Source organism: Pristiophorus japonicus, chromosome 15 (assembly GCF_044704955.1).
Source record: "Pristiophorus japonicus isolate sPriJap1 chromosome 15, sPriJap1.hap1, whole genome shotgun sequence".
Classification (NCBI taxonomy): domain Eukaryota; kingdom Metazoa; phylum Chordata; class Chondrichthyes; family Pristiophoridae; genus Pristiophorus; species Pristiophorus japonicus.
The window spans coordinates 21,070,881-21,095,753 of NC_091991.1; the positions used below are offsets into that span (position 1 = coordinate 21,070,881).

At 42.9% G+C, this 24,873-nt stretch overlaps 1 protein-coding gene across 1 annotated transcript in view; it reads right to left on the reverse strand.

Annotated features, from left to right (window-relative positions):
• Positions 1-4,154: 4,154 nt before the first annotated feature.
• Positions 4,155-24,873, reverse strand: part of LOC139281422 (tryptophan 5-hydroxylase 2-like) — a 64,407-nt gene continuing 43,688 nt past the window's right edge. The window contains exons 9-11 of the mRNA XM_070901586.1: positions 24,467-24,562; positions 24,229-24,362; positions 4,155-4,501 (exon numbers count right to left, since the gene is read on the reverse strand). Of these exons, the coding sequence (XP_070757687.1) occupies positions 4,339-4,501; positions 24,229-24,362; positions 24,467-24,562 (393 nt within the window). The 3' untranslated portion in view covers positions 4,155-4,338. The remainder of the gene's footprint in view (positions 4,502-24,228; positions 24,363-24,466; positions 24,563-24,873) is intronic.

Sequence of the window (24,873 nt, forward strand, 5' to 3'; positions counted from 1 at the left end):
CAATGAGGTGAAACATCCATGCTGTGACCAGAAAGAATATATGGAGTAGAGAATCCATGTCATAGTTATTCTGCATATTCGGAAGAACCACAACTTGTATATTTTGATCATTTAGGTGTCAAAACTTCTGAACATACTTTTTGGTTCATGGTGTAGATTTTGCTGTTTGTAACCCATGGAATCATACCATTGTTTAATATTGTTCAGGCAGTGATGTGGCAAGAATCTAGTGCTCAATGACTTCATATAGTTTTATGTGTATATCAGACAATCTCAGAACTCAAGTAAAGGTGTGCCAAACTCCTGTTCGGAGGGCCTGAATTTAAATTCCCATTCTCAACCATCATACAAATATGGCTCCTTTCTTTGGGCCAATAGCTGGAGTGACTTAATTGAGTGAAGGAAGGGGGTGCGCTGAGGGAGAGGGTTGTACATAGGAGTATATCAATATCTTACAAAGTACATCTTTTTGCCAATTAATACAGAGCAGTACTGAAGATAATTGTAAAACAAAATCATTGGTCCAGAACATGCAAAGGAGAGAAGCTCACATATTATAGTCAAACTTGAACCCTTCTGAAATCATTAAATTATTCTACTTATGCTCTTACAGTAATTGTATATCCATTGGCAGCCACTACTTTTACTTTCATCTCTTTTTCTTTTTGCCTGAAATCATAGATAAAGAAACTACATACAGCAGCACTGTCTAAGAGTGATCTCATAACACCAGCGATGGACCTCCAGTCCTCATTCTCCATTTAAACACATTTCACCTGGACTGGGGTAGTCTTTCCCTACATTATAACAGTGGCTAACCTTCAAATGGTAAGTCACTGGCTGCCAGAGCACTTTGCGATATCTTGCGATCATGAAACGTACATCACATGCAAGCTCTTTCTTTCTCATGTGAAAATTATAACATATGCAACACCTTTCCATTCCGCAAGACATTTCAAAACACTTTGCAGCTAATTAATTACTTTTGAAGTGCAGTTACTGTTATTATCTGGACAAAAACAGCAGCTAATTTGTACATCACAAATAGTAAAGATGAATGATCAGTTAATCTATTTTGGTGGTGTTGTTTGAGGAATAAATATTAGCCAACACATTGGGGCAACTCCCTTTTATATCAACCTAAATGGATAGATGAGGTCTCTTTTTGCATCTCATCCAAAAGACAGCTTCTCGAAGAACACAACACTCCCCCAGTGTCTCGATGAAGTACTCATTTTGGGAGTGGGGCTTGAACCTACAACCTTTTGACTCAAAAGGCAAGAGTACTACCCGAGCCAAGGCTGACACTACATCAAAAGTGTCACTACATCATCAAAAAGATTGACATCATTGACATTGCTATAACAGAGTTTCATAATTTTACTAGTGAGGCTTGGAAAGACAGCTCTGAAGTGCCCCAGTGTATCTGTGCCTGTACATGTAACTGAAATAAGTCAGAATATCTCAACCCTGTACATAAGAACATAAGAAATAGGAGCGGAAGTAGACCACCTGGCCCCTCGAGCCTGCTCCGCCATTTAATAAGATCATGGCTGATCTGATCATGGACTCAGCTCCACTTCCCAGCCCGCTCCCCATAACCCTTTATTCCCTTATCGCTCAAAAATCTGTTTATCTCCGCCTTAAATATATTCAATGACCCAACCTCCACAGCTCTCTGGGGCAGAGAATTCCACAGAGTTACAACCCTCTGAGAGAAGAAATTCCTCATCATCTCAGCTTTAAATGGGCGGCCCCTTATTCTGAAACTATGCCCCCTAGTGGCAGTTTCCCCTATGAGTGGAAATATCCTCTCTTCATCCACTTTGTCGAGCCCTCGCATTATTTATATGTTTCGATAAGATCACTTCTCATTCTTCTGAACGCCATGAGTATAGGCCCAACATACTCAACCTATCTTCAAAAGTTAACCCCTTCATCTCTGGATTCAACCTAGTGAACAGCCTCCAATGCAAGTATATCCTTCCTTAAATATGGAGCCCAAAACTGTATGCAGTACTATAGGTGTGGCCTCATCAATATCCTGTACAGTTGTAGCAGGACTTCTCTGCTTTAATACTCCATCCCCCTTGCAATAAAGGCCAACATTCCATTTGCCTTCCTGATTACTTGCTGTACCTGCATACTCACTTTTTGTGTTTCATGCACAAGGATCCCCAGGTCACTCTGTACTGCAGCACTTTGCAATTTTTCTCCATTTAAATTATAATTTGCTTTTCTATTTTTTTCTGCCAAAGTAGATAACCTCACATTTTCCCACATTATACTCCATCTGTCAAATTTTTGCCCACTCACTTTGCCTGTCTATATCCCTTTGCAGATTTTTTGTGTCCTCCTCACAATTTGCTTTCCCACCCATCTTTGTATCATCAGCAAACTTGGTTACATTACACTTGGTCCCTTCATCCAAGTCATTCATATAGATTGTAAATAGCTGAAAATTGGCCAACAATGAGTCAATATAAATATAACGTTCATTTCAAAATAATTCATATTTGAGAAATGGAGAAAAATAATGAAATGTTTGATCATATCCTCAGCCTATTGTTTTTTCTTTTACAATGGTATCAGTTTAATAATCAGCATGAAATTAGAGAGGGGCACATTTTTATATTATTATATATTGAAAACATAAACAGGCCTACTTCTATCATCAGTTTATGAGATCATGGATTCTGTTGTTCACAATTTATATTTATATTAATGATTTAGACTTTGGAATTAAAAACACAATTTCTAAATTTGCGGATGACACCAAATTGGCGGGAGGATAGTCAGTACTGAGAAGTACTGCAATGAATTACAGGAGGACATTAATAAACTTGCAGAATGGGCATATCATTTGCAAATGAAGTTCAACACAGATAAATTTACATTTTGGTAGGAAGACTTGGGAGGTCACTTATTACTTTGAGGATGTGAGTCTGGGTGGGGTCGAGGAACAAAGTGATCTCGGAGTACAAATACACTAATCACTAAAAGCTGCAACACAGGTTAGCAAGGCCGGGAAAAAAAGCAAACCAAGCACTAGGGTTTATTTCTCGAGGTATGGAATTGAAAAGTAGGGAAGTTATGCTAAACCTGTATCGTCCTTCTTCCTAGGCAGTCCCTCGGAGTCAAGGATGACTTGCTTCCACACTAATACGAGTTCTCAGGTGACTGATGAGTCCAATGTGGGACCTACAGTCTCTCACAGGTGGGGCAGATGGTGGTTGGAGGGACGGATGGGTGGGGTGCTTGGGTTGTCGTGCTGTATCGAACCTTGGTTAGACCCACACTTAAGAGTACTGTATACAGTTCTGGTCTCCATATTATAAAAAGGAGATAGAGGCACTGGAGAGGGTGCAGAGAAGATTTACAAGGATAATACCAGAAATGCGAGGGTATACATATCAGGAAAGGATGAACATAAGAACATAAGAATTAGGAGCAGAAGTAGGCCATTCAGCCCATCGAGCCTGTTCCGCCATTCAATAAGATCATGGCTGATCTTCTACCTCAACTCCACTTTCCTGCACTGTCCCTATGTGAACTGGCTGAGTAAAGAAGGCTGAGGGGTGACCTAACAGTGGTCTTTAAAATTATGAATGGCTTTGATAGAGTGGATAGTGAGAGAATGTTTCCACTTATGAGGAAGAGCATAACTAGAGGCCATCAATATAAGATAATCACCGAGAAATCCAATAGAGAATTCAGAAGAAACTTCTTTACCCAAAGAAACTGGATACCACAGGGATTGGTTGAGGCGAATAGTATAGATGCATTTAAGGGGAGGCTAGACAAGTATATGAGGGAGAAGGGAATAGAGGGTTATGCTGATAGATTTAGATGAGGAAAGACAGGAGGAGGCGAGAGTTGAGCACAAACGCTGGCATGAACTGGTTGGGCCGAATGGCCTGTTTCTGTCACGTATATCCCATGTAATCTGTTACTAACATCACTATAATTGACCATTGTTCAGTCAGTTAATTCTACCAGGGTTTCACTGGAAATGTAATCAGGTCAATAGATTGCGGCGTATCGCATTCCCTCTCAAATGAAATCAGTTTAAACTACGGACAGACACTGATGTTATGAGATCATCCTCCGAGCAGTGGAATGTGTCGATAATTTGTGTCAAATGAATGCAGAATTGACTGGGTTTTCCATCATATTCTTTGTGTCTTAGTGTTGTGGAGCACATCCTAGAGCAGTAGAAACTTTACTAAAACATCCAAATAAGTTACTAATTATTCTGCGGACAGGTCGCGCCACCATATTCCGTGTCATTTCTGCGAGCGGCTTTCACAGATGAAGATGAGATCTGTGCGCGCACTTTCAAAATCCCATTTTTGATAAAGCCTCACACACTGTGCCGAGATCACTCCGGATGTCTTGAACAACTTTTTCAATGCTTCTGGTATCCTTGAGCATTTCAATGCTTTGGGTATATGGGTTGTAGTGTACAGAATATGGGCGTTTGACTGATTTTGCAAATTCCCTGAAAGAATAAAATGTGTGATTTTTAACAAAGTTTAGTTAGAATTGTATCGAGAACAGTTTAATAAGTAACATTGGATAACAGGAATGTAGGACCATAGAACGCAGAGTGAGAAAAAGCCATTTGATCCATACAGCCTGCTCCTTCCACAGACCATATGCAATCTACCCCATCATGCACTCCTTCTCACCAGTTTCATCTCCTGAAAGAATGCTCCCTGATTCCCAAAAGTAATTTGTCAAAAATCCAAAACATATTTTTTTATTCATGGGATGGCCAGCAGTTACTGCCCATCCCTAGTTGCTCTCGAGAAGGTGGTGGTGAGTTGGTTTTTGAACCACGCAGTCCGTGTGGTGAAGGTACTCCCACAGTGCTGTTAGGTAGGGAGTGTCAGGATTTTGACCCAGCGAAGGTGAATATTTATCTGCCCTCAAATTCAGGCAGCTGCCCTCCACAGACACCAGATCCCATCCCAGGAGTAGGAGTATTAACTCACCTCAGTCCTAAAACCTGCCCACCCTCCCACTTCTACAGATGGGAATATCTGTCTTGGGAGTCGAACTTCCCAGTACGTTAGCAACTACAGTCTAACAAAATATTAATCTACTAAAGTTCAAACATTCAAGGGCTGATTGATAACAGCCTTGTCATTTGGCGTATCAACACTTTGGCAGTGAATTTAATTCCAGTCCTCTGATAGTAAAAAGCGTTCTGAAGCAGCTCGGCTTTGCTACATGACGATTGCTACATGCCTTTACACATATAAGGGATGGGAGAGAATACTGGTCAGGGAAAGGTCTCTTCCTGCATCCCTCAACCACAGGACTGTTGGGGACGAGCTGATAGTCAAAAAGAGGAAGACGGATCACAAAAACATTCAAATACACAGAGTCATCTTTAATTTTAGGATTGAGGTACAATTTTTAAATAAAATGTATTGAGCCTCACTGTAAATGATGTGTTGGATCTGCAACCACGCCACCTGGTGGATCCAAAACAGAACAGCACATCATTGTCCATGAAAGAAACTACAGACCAGGCCTAGCCTCCCTCCTGCTTGAGAATAGCACAGATGAGAGGGACGTCCTAGGGAGGAGGGAGAAAATAGGAGAGAAAAAAAATAAAGAAGCAGTACCTCTTGGTTAAAATCAATACAACTTTAATGGTTGATTGGACAATTAGCCCCCACAAAAATACAATAAAGAATATAAGAACATAAGAAATAGGAGCAGGAGTAGGCCATACGGCCCCTCGAGCCTGCTCCTATTTCCAGCAGGAAGAGCAGTGCAAGGAAGGTAGTGCAGGGGTCCCCTGCGGTCATCCCCCTGCAAAACAGATACACCGTTTTGGGTACTGTTGAGGGGGATGACTCATCACGGGAGGGCAGCAGCAGCCAAGTTCATGGCACCGTGGGTGGCTCTGCTGCACAGGAGGGCAGGAAAAAGAGTGGGAGAGCGATAGTGATAGGTGATTCGATTGTAAGGGGAATAGATAGGCGTTTCTGCGGCCGCAACCGAGACGCCAGGATGGTATGTTGCCTCCCTGGTGCAAGGGTCAAGGATGTCTCGGAGCGGGTGCAGGACATTCTGAAAAGGGAGGGTGAACACCCAGTTGTCATGGTGCACATTGGTACCAACGATATAGGTAAAAAAAGAGATGAGCACCTACAAGTCAAATTTAAGGAGCTAGGAGCTAAATTAAAACGTAGCACCTCAAAAGTAGTAATCTCAGGAATGCTACCAGTGCCACGTGCTAGTCAGAGTAGGAATCACAGGATAGCTCAGATGAATACGTGGCTTGAGCAGTGGTGCAGCAGGGAGGGATTCCAATTCCTGGGGCATTGGAACCGGTTTTGGGAGAGGTGGGATCAGTACAAACCGGACGGTCTGCACCTGGGCAGGACCGGAACCAATGTCCTGGGGGAGTGTTTGCTAGTGCTGTTGGGGAGGAGTTAAACTAATATGGCAGGGGGATGGGAACCAATGCAGGGAGACAGAGGGAAACAAAAAGGAGACAAAAACAAAAGACAGAAAGAAGATGAGTAAAAGTGGAGGGCAGAGAAACCCAAGGCAAAAAACAAAAAGGGCCACTGAATATAAAGGGGCTGCAGGAGGGGTCAAAACTAAAAATCATGGTTTAAAAACTAGTATTAAAACACTCTACCTAAACACACGCAGCATTCGAAATAAAGTAAATGAGTTGACGGCACAAATCATTACAAATGGGTATGATTTGGTGGCCATTACAGAAACATGGTCGCAGGGTGGCCAAGACTGGGAATTAAACATACAGGGGTATCTGACAATTCAGAAAGATAGACAAGAAGGGAAAGGAGGTAGGGTAGCTCTGTTAATAAAGGATGATATCAGGGCAGTTGTAAGAGACGATATTGACTCTAATGAACAAAATGTTGAATCATTGTGGGTGGAGATTAGAGATAGTAAGGGGGAAAAAGTCACTGGTGGGTGTAGTTTATAGGCCCCCAAATAATAACTTCACGGTGGGGAGGGCAATAATCAAGGGAATAATGGAGGCATGTGAAAAAGGAACGGCAGTAATCATGGGGGATTTTAACCTACATATCGATTGGTCAAATCAAATCGCATGGAGTAGCCTGGAGGAGGAATTCATAGAATGCATACGGGATTGTTTCTTAGAACAGTATGTTACAGAACCTACAAGGGAGCAAGCTATCTTAGATCTGGTCCTGTGTAATGAGACAGGAATAATAAACGATCTCTTAGTAAAAGATCCTCTCGGAAGGAGTGATCACAGTATGGTTGAATTTGTAATACAGATTGAGGATAAGGAAGTAGTGTCTCAAACGAGCGTACTATGCTTAAACAAAGGGGACTACAGTGGGATGAGGGCAGAGTTGGCTAAAGTAGACTGGAAACACAGACTAAACGGTGGCACAATTGAGGAACAGTGGAGGACTTTTAAGGAGCTCTTTCATATTGCTCAACAAAAATATATTCCAGTGAAAAAGAAGGGCGGTAAGAGAAGGGATAACCAGCCGTGGATAACCAAGGAAATAAAGGAGAGTATCAAATTAAAAACCAATGCGTATAAGGTGGCCAAGGTTAGTGGGAAAATAGAAGATTGGGAAAATTTTATAAATGACAGCAAAGAATGACTAAGAAAGCAAGAAAGAAAGGAAAGATAGATTACGAAGGTAAACTTGCGCAAAACATAAAAACGGATAGTAAAAGCTTTTACCGATATATAAAATGGAATAGAGTGGCTAAAGTAAATGTTGGCCCCTTAGAAGATGAGAAGGGGGATTTAATAATGGGAAATGTGGAAATGGCTGAGACCTTAAACAATTATTTTGCTTCGGTCTTCACAGTGGAAGACACAAAAACCATGCCAAAAATTGCTGGTCACAGGAATGTGGGAAGGGAGGACCTTGAGACAATCACTATCACTAGGGACGTAGTGCTGGACAGGCTAATGGGACTCAAGGTAGACAAGTCCCCTGGTCCTGATGAAATGCATCCCAGGGTATTAAAAGAGATGGCGGAAGTTATAGCAGATGCATTCGTTATAATCTACCAAAATTCTCTGGACTCTGGGGAGGTACCAGCGGATTGGAAAGCAGCTAATGTAACGCCTCAGTTTAAAAAAGGGGGCAGACAAAAGGCAGGTAACTATAGGCCGGTTAGTTTAACATCTGTAGTGGGGAAAATGCTTGAAACTATCATTAAGGAAGAAATAGCGGGACATCTAGATAGGAATAGTGCAATCAAGCAGACGCAGCATGGATTCATGAAGGGGAAATCATGTTTAACTAATTTACTGGAATTCTTTGAGGATATAATGAGCATGGTGGATAGAGGTGTACCGATGGATGTGGTGTATTTAGATTTTCAAAAGGCATTCGATAAGGTGCCACACAAAAGGTTACTGCAGAAGATAAGGGTACGCGGAGTCAGAGGAAATGTATTAGCATGGATAGAGAATTGGCTGGCGAACAGAAAGCAGAGAGTCGGGATAAATGGGTCCTTTTCGGGTTGGAAATTGGTGGTTAGTGGTGTGCCACAGGGATCGGTGCTGGGACCACAACTGTTTACAATATACATAGATGACCTGGAAGAGGGGACACAGTGTGGTGTAACAAAATTTGCAGATGACACAAAGATTAGTGGGAAAGCGGGTTGTGTAGAGGACACAGAGAAGCTGCAAAGAGATTTAGATAGGTTAAGCGAATGGGCGATGGTTTGGCAAATGGAATACAATGTCGAAAAGTGTGAGGTCATCCACCTTGGGGGAAAAAAACAGTAAAAGGGAATATTATTTGAATGGGGAGAAATTACAACATGCTGCGGTGCAGAGGGACCTGGGGGTCCTTGTGCATGAATCCCAAAAAGTTAGTTTGCAGGTGCAGCAGGTAATCAGGAAGGTGAATGGAATGTTGGCCTTCATTGCGAGAGGGATGGAGTACAAAAGCAGGGAGTTACCCTGCAAATGTATAGGGTATTAGTGAGGCCACACCTGGAGTACTGCGAGCAGTTTTGGTCACCTTACTTAAGGAAGGATTTACTAGCCTTGGAGGGGGTACAGAGACAATTCACGAGGCTGATTCGGGAGTTGAGGGGGTTACCTTATGATGATAGATTGAGTAGACTGGGTCTTTACTCGTTGGAGTTCAGAAGGATGAGGGGTGATCTTATAGAAACATTTAAAATAATGAAAGGGATAGACAAGATAGAGGCAGAGAGGTTGTTTCCACTGGTCGGGGAGACTAGAACTAGGGGGCACAACCTCAAAATATGGGGGAGCCAATTTAAAACCGAGTTGAGAAGGAATTTCTTCTCCCAGAGGGTTGTGAATCTGTGGAATTCACTGCCCAAGGAAGCAGTTAAGGCTAGCTCATTGAACGTATTCAAGTCACAGATAGATAGATTTTTAACCAATAAGGGAATTAAGGGTTATGGGGAGCGGGCGGGTAAGTGGAGCTGAGTCCACGGCCAGATCAGCCATGATCTTGTTGAATAGCGGAGCAGGCTCGAGGGGCTAGATGGCCTACTCCTGTTCCTAATTCTTATGTTCTTATGTTCTTATGCTCCGCCATTTAATACGATCTTGGCTGATCCGATCATGGACTCAGGTCCACTTCCCTGCCCGCTTATCATTTAAGAAACTGTCTATCTCTGTCTTAAATGTATTCAATGTCCCAGCTTACACAGCTCTCTGAGGCAGCGAATTCCACAGATTTACAACCATCTGAGAAAATAAATTTTTCCTCATCTCAGTTTTAAATGGGCAGCCCCTTATTCTAAGATTATGCCCCTTAGTTCTTGTCTCCTACCTACTCATAAGTCAACCCCCTCACCTCCGGAATCAACCTAGTGAACCTTCTCTGAACTGTCTCCAAAGCAAGTATATCCTTTCTCAAATATGGAAATCAAAACTGCATGCAGTATTCCAGGTGTGGCCTCACCAATACTCTGTATAACTGTAGCAAGACTTCCTTGCTTTTTCCATTGGCCTTCCTGTTCACTTGCTGTACCTGCATACTATCCTTTTGTGTTTCATGCACAAGTACCCCCAGGTCCCGCTGTACTGCGGCACTTTGCAATCTTTCTCCATTTAAATAATAACTTGCTCTTTGATTTTTTTTCTGCCAAAGTGCATGACCTCACACTTTCCAACATTATATAAAATAGACTGCACTTTCTTTTTGCTAAAAGAACATTTTCTTTCTGCTCTGTCATTAAGTTTCTCAGGCTGGTTATTTTTGCTGATCTGTTAGGTAACAACTGTCTGTACACCATCTCAAACAACCAGAGCATTTGATTGGTACTCCTCCATGTAAACATCGTAGACCTGAAGCCGCCATTTTAATTTTTGTATACAGGGGAGGGGGCCGAATACAATTGTATTCATTGTCGAAGGAATAGTCGTGCTTTGTGGCTTAACGCAACAGCAAGTTACACTGGCAGAAAAAGCCCAGCAAGCTATCCAGATATTACGGTGCTGAGATATTGAAAAAGCTTGTGCACGTTCAGGGCTGGACTTTCAACTTTGCGACCGGGTTTTTACCGCGATTTGACCTTCCGCGGCGAAAATCCGGTCGGCAGGATCTTCGAGCACCTATTTGCGGCAGCGCTTCCATGTACCGACAGGGAGAGGTGCGCCAATGTGAAACGCCACGGATTGCGTTACCATCGTACTTTCGGCACTCTCCGCCACGCCCAGAATACCGACAAGTCAAACCACTCGGTGCAGTCCTGCCAGCAGTGCTAAGTATGAAGACCTGCAAAAAAGGTAAGTTATAAAGTTTTTATTTTTGAATTCTTTTTCTGCGATTTAGGAGGTAAGGGTTTTGTGAATGTTTTGTGAGTGTTTTTTGCAATTTATTTTTTGTTTGTTTTTCCGCCCTCCCAAAGCCTCTCTCTCAGCGGCCTCGGACTAAAGTTTCCCAAACCCACGGTTTGCGCCGCGAGTCCTCGTGCAATGCCGACTTTACCGATGTATTGTAAAGGCCAAAAATTAGGCCTAAAAACGGTAGCGCAGCAAAAACAGTAATTTTGGCGTAAAACTACCGTTTCCGCCAAAAAACAAAAATCCAGCCCAAATAATCCTTTTCAAAGAACACATACCTATGTATTGTTATGCTAAATAGTATAAACTCACAGCTATTCATCAAATCATTACAAGTACATGGGTAGATAATACATAGTTGCATGGCTGATGTTAAAGTTTAAGTACTGAGTGCGTGTCTTGGAAATTCAGGCCTGGAAGCCCACAGGATTTTCCAAGTATGGATGGTGCTCAAATTCCCCAACACATAAAACTCGGTGCCAGGCACACATTGCAAAGCACATCTATCGTTATGCAAGTGTGTGATAGATTGTACCCTCATTTGCTCAATCTGTAAGGAAATCTCTTGAAATTGCTCTACACAACAAAGTTAGATCAAACTTGTTTTAATTAAAATCTTATCTCAGCTGATTTCAATTCTCTTTGTTTGTGCACGCTACGACTTAACTTTTCGATGTTAGGTACCGAACTGGTGAGACTATGAAGCAGCAAGGTTAGCACTCACCAATGTCACAGTGGGTCAACCCCAGGTGATTATCCAAGCTCCACATTGTTAACTATTCCCATGTGAGTTCCCAACTCAGGCTGGAGTTGGCAGCTGATGCTCAATGTTGGTGGAAAGTGGGAATTAGCCTGAAGTTTCAGCTCTAATAGGCTTTTTAGAGGGATGTACTGATATCAAGAGGCCGGGGATGAACTTTACATGTAAGCCTATGGATGGCTGAAGGAGCTAGTTCCAGTGAGTGGTATTGCTGGTGACTGTGGTTGCCTATTGCAGTGATGTTGAAATCCATTGGACCTTTTGGGCTGCGTTGCTATAACTTTGTGAAATTCCACAGGGAGCCTGCCTCTCTCACATGAAGGGATGAATCCTCACACGGGATCTCATCCGACATAACTTCACTGGAAGAGCCACAGAAACCCCCGCGGAATTGGAGTCATCTCCTGCAGAAATCCCCCCCCCCCCCCAATCTGCTGGCTATGTGGTGGTATTGTTGCTATGTCACCTGTTGGTAGTCGGCCAAAAAAGGAACCAGATTTGGGAGACTTTCTCTTGGTCCAGCCTTAGTAAGAGAATTTTCCACAACATCTCAACTCACATAGACCAGATAGGAGTTCCACCTGCTGCAAATACAGTGGGATGCCTCACCAGGTTGCTGCAAGTAGGAATCCAGAGGTTTCTCCCATACTCGAGACTAAGTTGAGCACTATGGGGTGGCAAAGATGTCAGTGCACTGGGTCTGGCTCAATTGTGCTCCACAAGCTTTTGGATTTAATGCAGCACTTTCTGTTAGCACGACTGATCTTTGGCCATAATCACTGGTGCACGTTTTGGGTATGCCTTAGACACCCTTTCGGATATAGTGGTGCTGGTCACCCTAAGCGTTCTATGTTCAGGAATGTGCCTGTATTTCCCAATATCTAATTCTACAATAGCATAACCTGGGGTGTGACCTATTGATCTGAACTAGATATCATATGATTTTCACCAGTGTCCTCATATACACCTCACCAATCTTTCTGAAGACAGACTGAAACACTTCGATCAGGTCAGATAAAAATAATAAAACTGCTTTATTTTAAAGACAGTAAGTGAGCATAAAGAGTAACAGGCAAAGCAACTTCCCCTTATCTTACTCAATCTCACTTCTCTCCTTGAAATATGAGGAAAAAAAATAATAAACCACATTGTCTGTCCCTGTTGTAGGTGGCTTCCTTGTTATTGGCAATATCCTATCTAGACAACGTTTAATTGCTTAAACTAACCTCCTGCACTTTAGCTTCCAGTTCTGGGCTCCTACACCTCAGAACCTCTTGTTTATAAACCTGACTGCCCATGCATCCCTTTGTCCTTTTCTCTGCATTCCCAGAAGAAGGATGGTTGTGACATTGACATCCTCCCTGTTCAGTGATTCCCCAATAGACCCAAGAACATAAGAAATAGGATCAGGAGTAGGCCATTTGGCCCCTCGAGCCTGCTCCACCATTTAATAAGATCATGGCTGATCCGACCTTGGGCTCAGATCCACTTCCCTGCCCGCTCCCCATAACCCTTTACTCCCTTATCGTTCAAAAATCTGCCTATCTCCACCTGAAATATATTCAATGACCCAGCCTGCACAGCTTTCTGGAGCAAAGAATTCCACAGATTTATGACCCTCAGAGAAGAAATTCCTCCTCATCTCAGATCTAAATGGGCGACCCTAGTTTTAGATTTCCCCATGAGTGGAAACATCCTCTCTGCATCTACTTTGTCGAGCCCCCTCAGTATCTTATATGTTTCAATAAGATCATCTCTCATTCTTCTAAACTCCAATGAGTACAAGCCCAAACTGCTCAACCTTTCTTCATAAGTCAACACCTTCATCTCAGGAATCAACCGAGTGAATCTTCTCTGAACTGCCTCCAATGCAAGTATATCCCTCCTTAAATAAGGAGACCAAAACTGTATGCAGTATTCCAGGTGTGGTCTCACCAATATTCATACTCCGTCCCTTCATCCAAGCCATTAATATAGATTGTAAATAGTTGAGGCCCCAGCACTGATCCCTGTGGCACCCCATTAGTTACCATTTGCAACTGGAAAATTACCCATTTATCCCAACTCTCTATTTTTAGAGTACTGCATACAGTTGTAGCAGGACTTCCCTGCTTTTATACTCCATCCCCCTTGCAATAAAGGCCAACATTCCATTTGCCTTCCTGATTACTTGCTGTACCTGCATACTAACTTTTTGTGTTTTATACACAAGGACCCCCAGGTCCCTCTGTACTGCAACATTTTGTAATCTCTCTCCATTTAAATAACAATTTGCTTTTTTATTTTTCCTGCCAAAGTCAATAACCTCACAATTTCCCACATGCTACTCCATCTGCCAAATGTTTGCCCACTCACTTAGCCTGTCCATATCCTTTGCAGATTCTTTGTGTCCTCACAACTTGCTTTCCCACCCATCTTTGTTTCATCAACAAACTTGGTTACTTTACACTCGGTCCCTTCATCCAAGTCATTACTATGGATTGTAAATAGTTGAGGCCCCAGCACCGACCCCACTAGTTACTGTTTGCCAATCGGAAAATTACCTATTTATCCCTACTCTCTGTTTTCTGTTAGTTAGCGAAACCTCTATCCATGCTAATATATTACCCCCAATCCCATGAGATTTTATCTTGTGCAGTAACCTTTTATGTGGCACCGTATCGAATGCCTTCTGGAAATCTGAATACAGGTTCTCCCTGATGCACCCTGCTTGTTACATCCTCAAAGAACTCCAACAAATTTGTCAAACATGATTTCCCTTTCATAAAACCACGCTGACTCTGCTTGACGGTATTATGCTTTTCCAAATGTCACGCTACTACTTCCTTAATGATGGACTCCAGCATTTTCCCAACAACAGACGTTCGGCTAACTGGTCTATAGTTTCCTGCTTTCTGTCTCCCTCCTTTCTTAAATAGGGGCGTTATATTTGCAGTTTTCCAATCCGCTGGGACCTCTCCAGAATCCAGGGAATTTGGTAGATCACAACCAATGCATCCACTTTCTCTGCAGCCACTTCTTTTAAGACCCTAGGATGCAAGCCATCAGGTCCAGGGGACTTGTCCACCTTTAATCCCATTATTTTACCGAGTACTTTTTCTTTAGTGATACTGATTATTTTAAGTTCCCCTCTCCTGTAGCCCATTAATTATTTATTATTGGAATGTTTTTAGTGTCTTCTACCGTGAAGACCGATACAAAATATTTTTTAAAGTCCCTGCAATTTCCCCATTATTAATTCCCCAGTCTCATCCTCTAAGGGACCAATGTTTACTTTAGCTACGCACTTCCTTTTTATATACCTGTAGAAGCTCTTACTATCTGTTTTTATATTTCTTGCTAGTTTACTCTCTTAATCCATCTTCTCTCTCTTTATTTTTTTAGTCGTCCTTTGCTAGTTTTTAAAAATTTCCTAATCCTCTGGCCTCCCACTAATCTTGGCAACATTGTAAGCCATTATTTTCAATTTGATACCATCCTTTACTTCTTTAGTTAGCCACGGATGGTTCTCCCATCTCTTCTCTTACATAAGAACCTAAGAAATAAGAGCAGGAGTAGGCCATTCAGTCCCTTGTGCCTACTCCGCCATTCAATCAAATAATGGCTGATTTCTACCTCAACTCCACTTTTCTGCACTATCTCCATATCCCTTGATTTTCTTAATATCCAAAAATTTATCGATATCTGCCTTGAATATACTCAACGACTGAGGCAGCACAGCCCTCTGGGGTAGAGAATTCCAAAGATTCGCCACCCTCCGAGTAAGGAGATTTCTCCTCGTCTCAGTCCTAAATGGCTGACCCCTGGTTCTAACTTCCCCAGCCAGGGGAAACATCCTCCCTGCATCTACCCTATCAAGCTCTGTAAGAATTTTGTATCTTTTAATGAGATCACCTCTCATTCTTCTAAACTCTAGAGAATGTAGCCCTACTCAATCTCTCCTCATTAGGACAATTCCCCCCATCCCAGGAATCAGTCTGGTGAACCTTCGTTGTACTCCCTCTATGGCAAGTATATCCTTCTTTAGATAAGGGGACCAAAACTGTACGCAATACTCCAGGTGTGGTCTCACCAGCGGCCTATATAATGGTAGTAAGACATCTTTAATCTTATACTCAAATCCTCTTGTAATAAAGGCCAACATACCATTTCTTATCCTAATTGCTTGCACCTGCATGTTAACTTTCAGTGGTTAATGTTCAATACACCCACGTCCCTCTGACCAACACTTCCCAATCTCTCACCATTTAAAAAATACTCTGCTTTTCTATTTTTCCTACCTCAGTGGAATACTTCACATTTCTCCACATTATATTCCATTTGCCATGTTCTTGCCCACTCACTCAGCCTGTCTATATCCCCTTGAAGCCACACAATCCTCCTCACATCTTACATTCCCACCTAGCTTTGTATCATCAGCAAACGTGGATATATTACATTTGGTCCCCTCATCCAAATCATTGATATAGATTGTGAATAGCTGAGGCCCAAGCACTGATCCTCACAGTCATCATAAGTAGTCCCTCGGAGTCGAGGATGACTTGCTTCCACTCTAAAAGTGAGTTCTCAGGTGACTGAAGAGTCCAATACGCGACCTACAGTCTCTGTCACAGGTGGGGCAGAGTGGTTGAAGGAAAGGGTGGATGGGGAACCTGGTTTTACGTGCGCTCCTTCCGCTGTCTACGATTGATTTCTGCATGCTATTGGCGATGAGACTCGAGGTGCTCAGCGCCCTCCCGGATGCATTTACTTCACTTAGGGTGGTCTTTGGCCAGGGACTCCCAGGTGTCAGTGGGAATTTTGCACTTTATTAGGGAAGCTTTGAGGGTGTCCTTGTAATGTTTCCTCTGCCCACCTTTGGCTTGCTTGCTGTGAAGGAGTTCCAAGTAGAGCGCTTGCTTTGGGAGCCTCGTGTCTGGGATGTGAACGATGTCGCCTGCCCAGTGGAGTTGATCAAGTGTGGTCAGTGCTTCAATGCTGGGGATTTTGGCCTGGTCAAGGATGTAGGATCTTGCGGAGACATCATTGGTGGTATTTCTCCAGTGACTTGAGGTGTGTACTGTCCACCACCAAGCTCATGGTCTACAGGGCTGCAGTAATACCCACCCGCCTGTATGACTCAACGGATATCACTACTGCCCTGTAGACCATAAGCTTGGTGCCAGATTTGAGGTCCTTGTCTTCAAACACTCTCTTCCTCAGGCGACCGAATGCTGCGCTGGCACACTGAAGGCGGTGTTGGACCTCGTCATCGATGTCTGCCCTTGCTGACAGTAGGCTCCCGAAGTATGGAAAATGGTCCACGTTGTCCAAGGCCACGTCGTAGATGTTGATAACTGGAGGGCAGTGCTGTGTTGCGGGGTCAGGTTGGTAGAGAAACTTTGTCTTACGGTACCACAATAGTTACAGCCCGCCAACCCGAAAATGACTCATTTATTCCTACTCTCTATTTTCCCTCCATTAACCAATCCTCAATTCATGCTAGTATATTACCCGAATCCCATGAGCCCTAATTTTGTTTAATAATCTCTTGTGTGGCACCTTATCGAATGCTTTACACCACCTCCACTGGTTCCCCTTATCTATTCTGCTAGTTACAACAGATTTGTCACATAAATCTGTGTTGACTCGGCCCAGACCTATTATTATTTTCTAAGTGCCCTGTTACCACGTCGTTAATAATAGATTCGAGCATTTTCCCTGCTACTGATGTCAGGCTAACTGATCTGCTGTTCCCCTCCTTCCTTTCTTAAATGGTAGGATTACATTTGCTACCTTCCAACCCGTGGGAACCGTTCTAGAATCTATGCAATTTTGGAAGATGAACATAAGAACAAAAGAAATAGGAGCAGGAGTAGGCTATACGGCCCCTCGAGCCTGCTCCACCATTTAATACGATCATGGCTGAAACGATCATGGACTCAGGTCCACTTCCCCGCCCGCTCCCCATAACCCCTTATTGGTTAAGAAACTGTCTATCTCGGTCTTACATTTATTCAATGTCCCAGCTTCCACAGCTCTCTGAGGCAGCAAATTCTACAGATTTACAACCCTCTGAGAGAAGAAATTCCTCCTCACCTCCGTTTTAAATACACAGCCCCTTATTCTAAGATTATGCCCCCTAGTTCTAGTCTCTCCTATCAGTGGAAACATCCTCTCTGCATCCACCTTGTCAAGCCCCCTCATAATCTTATACGTTTTGATTTTTCTGAATTCCAATGAGTAGAGGTCCAACTTAGTGAACCTTCTCTGAACTGACTCCAAAGCAAGTATATCCTTTCTCAAATATGGAAATCAAAACTGTATGCAGTATTCCAGGTGTGGCCTCACCAATACCCTGTATAGCTGTAGCAAGACTTCCCTGCTTTTATACTCTATCCCCTTTGCAATAAAGGCCAAGATTCCATTGGCCTTCCTGATGACTTGCTGTACCTGCATACTAACCTTTTGTATTTCATGCACCAGGATCCCCAGGTCCCGCTGTACTGCAGCACTTTACAATTTACTCCATTTAAATAATAACTTGCTCTTTGATTTTTTTTTTTCTGCAAAAGTGCATAACCTCACACTTTTCAACATTATACTCCATCTGCCAAATTTTTGCCCACTCACTTAGCCTGTCTATGTCCTTTTGCAGGTTTTTTGTGCCCTCCTCACACATTGCTTTTCCTCCCATCTTTGTATCACCAGCAGACTCGGTCCCTTCTTCCAAGTCATTAATATAGATTGTAAATAGTTGGGGTCCCAGCACTGATCCCTGCGGCACCCCACTAGTTACTGATTGCCAACCCGAGAATGAACCATTTATCCTGACTCTCTGTTTTCTGTTAGTTAGCTAATCCTCTATCCATGCTAATATATTACCCCCAACCCCGTGAACTTTTATCTTGTGCAGTAACCTTTTATGTGGCACCTTGTCAAATGCCTTCTGGAAATCCAAATACACCACATCCACTGGTTCCTCTTTATCCACCCTGTTCATTACTTCCTCAAAGAATTCCAGCAAATTTGTCAAACATGACTTCTCCTTCATAAATCCATGCTGACTGCCTGACAATTATGTTTTTCCAAATGTCCTGCTACTGCTTCTTTAATAATGGACTCCAACATTTTCCTAACCACAGATGTTAGGCTAACTGGTCTATAGTTTCCTGCTTTTTGTCTGCCTCCTTTTTTAAATAGTGATTACATATGCAGTTTTCCAATCTGCTGGGACCTCCACAGAATCCAGGGAATTTTGGTAAATTACAACCAATGCATCCACTATCCCTGCCGCTACTTCTCTTAAGACCCTAGGATGCAAGCCATCAGGTCCAGGGGATTTATCCGCATGTAGTCCCATTTTCTTACTGAGTCCCACCTCCTTAGTGATTGTGATTGTGTTAAGTTCCTCCCCCCGCCCCCCCCCCCCTATAGCCCCTTGACTATCCACTGTTGGGATATTGTTAATGTCCTCTACCGTAAAGACTGATACAAAATATTTGTTCAGAGTTTCTGCCATCTCCATGTTCCCCATCACTAATTCCCCGGTCTCGTCTGCTAAGGGACCAACATTTACTTTAGCCACTCTTTTCCTTTTTATATACCTATAGAAACTCTTGCTATCTGTTTTTATATGTCGTGCTAGTTTACTTTCATAGTCCATCTTCCCATTCTTAATCATTTTTGTAGTCATTCTTTGTTGACTTTTAAAAGCTTCCCAATCTTCTGTCCTTCCAATAGTTTTGGCCATTTTGTATGCCCTTGTTTTTAAATTGGATACTATCCTTTATTTCTTTAGTTAGCCACGGGTGGCTTACACCCTTTCCTCCTCATTGAAATATATTTTTCTTGAGAGTTGTGAAATATCTCCTTAAATGTTCATCAACCATCCTACACTTTAATCTAATTTCCCAGTCCACTTTAGCCAACTCTGCCCTCATACCTTTGTAGTCTCCTTTATTTAAACTTAATACATTGGTTTGAGATCCAACTTTCTCACCCTCCATTTGAATTTGAAATTCAACCATGCTATGATCACTCATTCCAAGGGGATCCTTTCCTAGGAGATTGTTTATTAATCCTGTCTCATTACACAGGACCAGATCTAAGATAGCCTGCCCCCTGGTTGGCTCCGTTACATACTGCTCAAGGAACCCGTCCCTTACGCACTCTATGAACGCTTCCTCAAGGCTACCCTGACCAATTTGATTTGTCCAATCAATATGGAGGTTAAAATCACCCATGTTGTTCCCTTTTTACAAGCCCCCATTATTTCTTGGTTTATACGCCAATCAACAGAGTTGCTACTGTTGGGGGGTCTATAGACTACACCCACCAGTGACTTTTTCCCCTTATTGTTCCTTATCTCCACCCAGACTGTTTCAACATCCTGATCATTTGAGTCAATATCATTTCTCACTATTGCAGTGATTCCATCTTTTATCAACAGAGCTACCCCACCTCCTTTTCCTTTCTGTCTATCCTTCCAGATTGTCAAATACCCCTGACTATTTTGTTCCCAGTCCTGGTCACCTTGCAACCACATCTTTGTAATGGCTATCAGATCATTCCCATTAGTATCTCTTTGTACCATCAACTCATCTATTTTGTTACGAATGCTACGTGCACTTAGACAAAGAGCCTTTAAATTAGTTTTTTTTGCCCTTTTTCCTGCTTGTTTCCTCTGTCCTTCAAACCCACTTTCTTTATTTTTGATTTCTAATTCCAGCTTTACTCCCTTCCCTACTGAATCTATTCTCAGGTTCCCATCCCCCTGCCAAGCTAGTTTAAACCCTCCCCAACAGCACTAGCAAACTCCCCAGTGAGGATATTGCTCCCTGCTCTGTTGAGGTGCAACCCATCCGGCTTGTACAGGTCCCACCTCCCCCAAAAGCGGTCCCAATGCCTCAGGAAACTAAAGCCCTTCCTCCTGCACCATCTCTCCAGCCATGCATTCATCTGGTCTATCCTCCTATTTCTGTACTCACTAGCTCGTGGCACCGGAGTAATCCGGTGATTACTACCTTTTGAGGTCCTGCTTTTTAACTTCTCTCCTAGCTCCTTAAACTCTGCCTGCAGGACCTCATCCCTCTTTCTACCTATGTCATTGGTCCCGATATGGACCACGACCTCTGGCTATTCATTCTCTCCCCCCCAGAATGCCCTGCAGCCACTCGGTGACATCCTTGACCCTGGCACCAGGATGACAACCAATGCATCCACTATCTCTGTAACCATCTCTTTTAAAACCCTAGGATGTAGACCATCAAGTCCAGGGATTTATTGGCTTTCAGTCCCATTAATTTCTCCAGTGCTTTTTTTTTTACTAGTACTAATTTCTTTCAGTTCCTCATTCTCGCTAGACCTTTGGTCCTCCTTCCAGGAGGTTTTTCCAGGAGGTTTTTTGTCTATTCTTCTGTGAAGACAAATACAAAGTATTTGTTTAATTTCTCTGCCATTTCCTTATTCTCCATTATAATTTCTCTTGTCTCAGCCTGTAAGGGACCCACATTTACTTCCGCTAGTCTTTTCCTTTTTACATACCTATAGAAGCTTTTACCATCCGTTGTTATAGCTCTCGCTAGTTTACTCTCATATTTATTCTCCCTTGCTTTATCAATTTTTTGGTCCTCCTTTGCTGAATTCTAAAATCCTCCCAATCAGGCTTACTACTCTTTTTGGCAACATTATAAGTCTCTTCCTTTAATCTAATACTATCTTTAATTTCTCTTGTGAGCCACGGTTGGACCATTTTTCTTATGTATTTTTATTCCTTCAGAAAATGTATATTCGTTGTGATTTTAAAATTATTTCTTTAAATGTTTGCCATTGCTTTTCTACTGTCATATCTTTTAATGTGGTTTCCCAACCTACCTTAGCTAACTTGCCACTCATATCTATGAAGTTTGCTTTAACTAACTCACTCTCAAACTCAACATAAAATTCTATCATATTAGTGTGATGTATGCATGCCTACAATGTTATATGTACTGTAACACTGAATGTACCTTCACCCTGTACACATCTTACCTGTACACCAGAGGGTGCTGCTGCCGGAGACCTAAGGGTCACCTGCACACTGCAGGTAACCCAGTATAAAAGGGAGCTCACCTCTTGGTGTCCTCACTCTTGGAGCTGCAATAAAGGACTACAGTCTTCACAGTTTAAGTACCATATCCTGCCTCATGGAGTCATTAACAGAGTGCCTACATATTCAATAATTATAATCACGAATCCACAGAGGTTCCTTTACTGCAAGGTTGTCAATAAAACTAGCTACCTCTCTTCATCCTGGCAAGGGGGCCTTGATGAGACAATTGACTCTCTTTGCATCTATTCAAAATAGACAATAGACTGCAACATTCCACAAACTGGCTTGCCTGGCTTTAATACACATCTTCAATACCTGCAGCCTGTGGCTTTTTTTTTTAAAAACCTGTGTGAATTCACTTTGTTTTCAAACACAATGCATAACTCAATCCCCATATCCTTCCCATGAAGGGAAAAATGCTCAAAAATCTCAAAACATAACAAGCAAAAAGGAGAACATGATGCAGAATGCACAGGCCACACGTAGTCATAACAAAAAAAGTTGATATCTTTCCAGCATTTACTGGTTTTTTATTTCAAATTTGTGGCATTCACGGCTTTTCCTTTTTATTATTGCACCAAGTAATAATTGTCAGCCTTTGAGCTTTTCCACATGGAGTGCTAGAATCACTTTTTTTGCATGGGTGTATGAAGAATAGTCCAGCAGTTGTACCCAGAATGTGGTTTGTCAAACATTACTGCAGACTATAATTTCAAAAAATAAAACTGTAATTTTATTTCTTCCACAAAAATGGTTGGTGAGCTTCAATGTTATTTTCCTCACCAGGGGATTTGTAGGATCTTGCGGAGACATCATTGGTAGTATTTCTCCAGCGACTTGAGGTATCTACTGTATATGATCCATGTCTCTGAGCCATACAGGAGGGCGGGTATTACTACAGCCCTGTAGACCATGAGCTTGGTGGCAATTTTGAGGGCCTGGTCTTCAAACACTCTTTTCCTCAGGCGGCCGAAGGCTGCACTGGCACACTGGAGGCGGTGTTGGATGTCGTTGTCGATGTCTGCTCTTGTTGATAAGAGGCTCCCGAGGTATGGGAAATGGTCCAACAATGTCTGCGCAAGATCCTACAAATCTCCTGGGAGGACAGATGCACCAACATTAGCGTCCTTGACCAGGCCAACATCCCCAGCATTGAAGCACTGACCACACTTGATCAGCTCCGCTGGACAGGCCACATTGTCTGCATGCCAGACACGAGACTCCCAAAGCAAGCGCTCTACTCGGAACTCCTTCACGGCAAACGAGCCAAAGGTGGGCAAAGGAAACATTACAAGGACACCCTCAAAGCCTCCCTTGATAAAGTGCAACATCCCCACTGACACCTGGGAGTCCCTGGCCAAAGACCGCCCTAAGTGGAGGAAGTGCATCCGGGAGGGCGCTGAACACCTCGAGTCTCATCACCGAGAGCATGCAGAAATCAAGCGCAGGCAGCGGAAAGAGCGTGCGGCAAACCTGTCCCACCCTCCCTTTCCCTCAACGACCATCTGTCTCACCTGTGACAGGAACTGCGGTTCTCATATTGGACTGTTCAGCCACCTAAGGACTCATTTTAAGAGTGGAAGCAAGTCTTCCTTGATTTCGAGGGACTGATGATATTTTCCTCACCTATTATGCAATTGTGTTGCAGGTTTGTAAACAAATGAGGGGGAAAGGGATAAGGGAGTCAAGGGTTATGGGGAGCGGGCAGGGAAGTGGAATTGAGGCCAAGATCAGATCGGCCATGATCTTATTGAATGCCGGAGCAGGCTCAAGGGGCTAAATGGCCTACTCCTGTTCCTACTTCTTATATTCGCCAAACTTGTTTTATATGAAGACAGTGCCCCTTTAACGCAAGACAAAGGACAATGGAAATGCTGACTGGGCTTCATCATCATCATCATAGGCAGTCCCTCAGAGTCGAGGATGACTTGCTTCCACTCCAAAAGTGAGTTCTCAATGCAGGACCTGCAGTCTCTGTCACAGGTGGGGCAGGCAGTGGTTGAAGGAAAGGTTGGTCGGGGAGCTCGGTTGATGCACACTCCTTCCGCTTATTACGGGCAGCCACCTAAATCAGGCAAATAGCTCTAACCATTTTCCATTAACATAGGAGTCAATTACAAAGGCCCTGTGTACAACATATTGAGCACGTCGGCTATTTCAGACAGTGGTGGATCCAACGGTGGTTACCACTGTTGCGATACTGGAGCCAGTGAATGAGATTTACTTGCTAATTTTGCTTCATGTTCATCACTTCGATATGTTCGCTCAGACTTGTGCAGCAGTCGCTTTCAGTTTTGATCGCTTTCGAGCAATTTTATGGTCCACTTATTATAGCAAGCAAACCGCGTTAACTCCAATGTGTCGCTATAAGCACTGGGGTCTTTGTGAGCAGACAAATGCTTAACGGGTTCAATTGATATTTCTGTCTCTGCCATTCTAACGGAGGCATTAACCAGTTTATTTTACATAGGTTAAACACCTCCACAAAAATAACAAAGGAATATCATGCCAATGTATTAAGCTCTAATATCCCCAAGCTCTAGATTTGGGAGGAAAACAATTACTTGCCTCATTTTCTCTTTGGCCTCCTCAAAACTTTCTGACAAAAAATAAGCTTCCTGGAAGGTGGTGATGAGGCATTCCTGGGTGCAGGTTGTCTTTGGCTCAAATGGCTTCACAATCGCTTTGTCCGACAGTGCATGCTGTGAGGGACAGTTACAGGGAAATCAGAAATCACATGATTGTGCACTGACTGCAAGCAGATTTTATTGCAAGTAGAAAAAAAAAGCAAAAAGCAATTTCTTGCCTTTAGTTCTCCGATAGAAGACAAAAGTCCCGCACCATAAGCACGCAGTTGTCCTTCTTGTTTACAGAGCCCAAACTCCACTGTGAAGAAGTAGCACTGCAGAGTGACACACAAATTGCAGATTGCTGTGACTGTTTATAATTCCTGTTAAAGTCATCAAAAAATGGCTCTTGCATTCAATAGTACTTCAAGCAGCTACATGAGTAATTTGCTGGGTTTTTTTTAAATGTCCTGCATGATATGATGAGCCAATAGATTAACACGCGGGCCCTTGTGGCAATTTAAGCAACTGCACATTCTGAAGTACATCATCTACCCCAGGAGCAGTGCTAGGTAACAGTAACTGTGGCAACCACATTCTCTCTGCCACCAACCAGCATAACTATGAATCACCAGAACTGAATCTG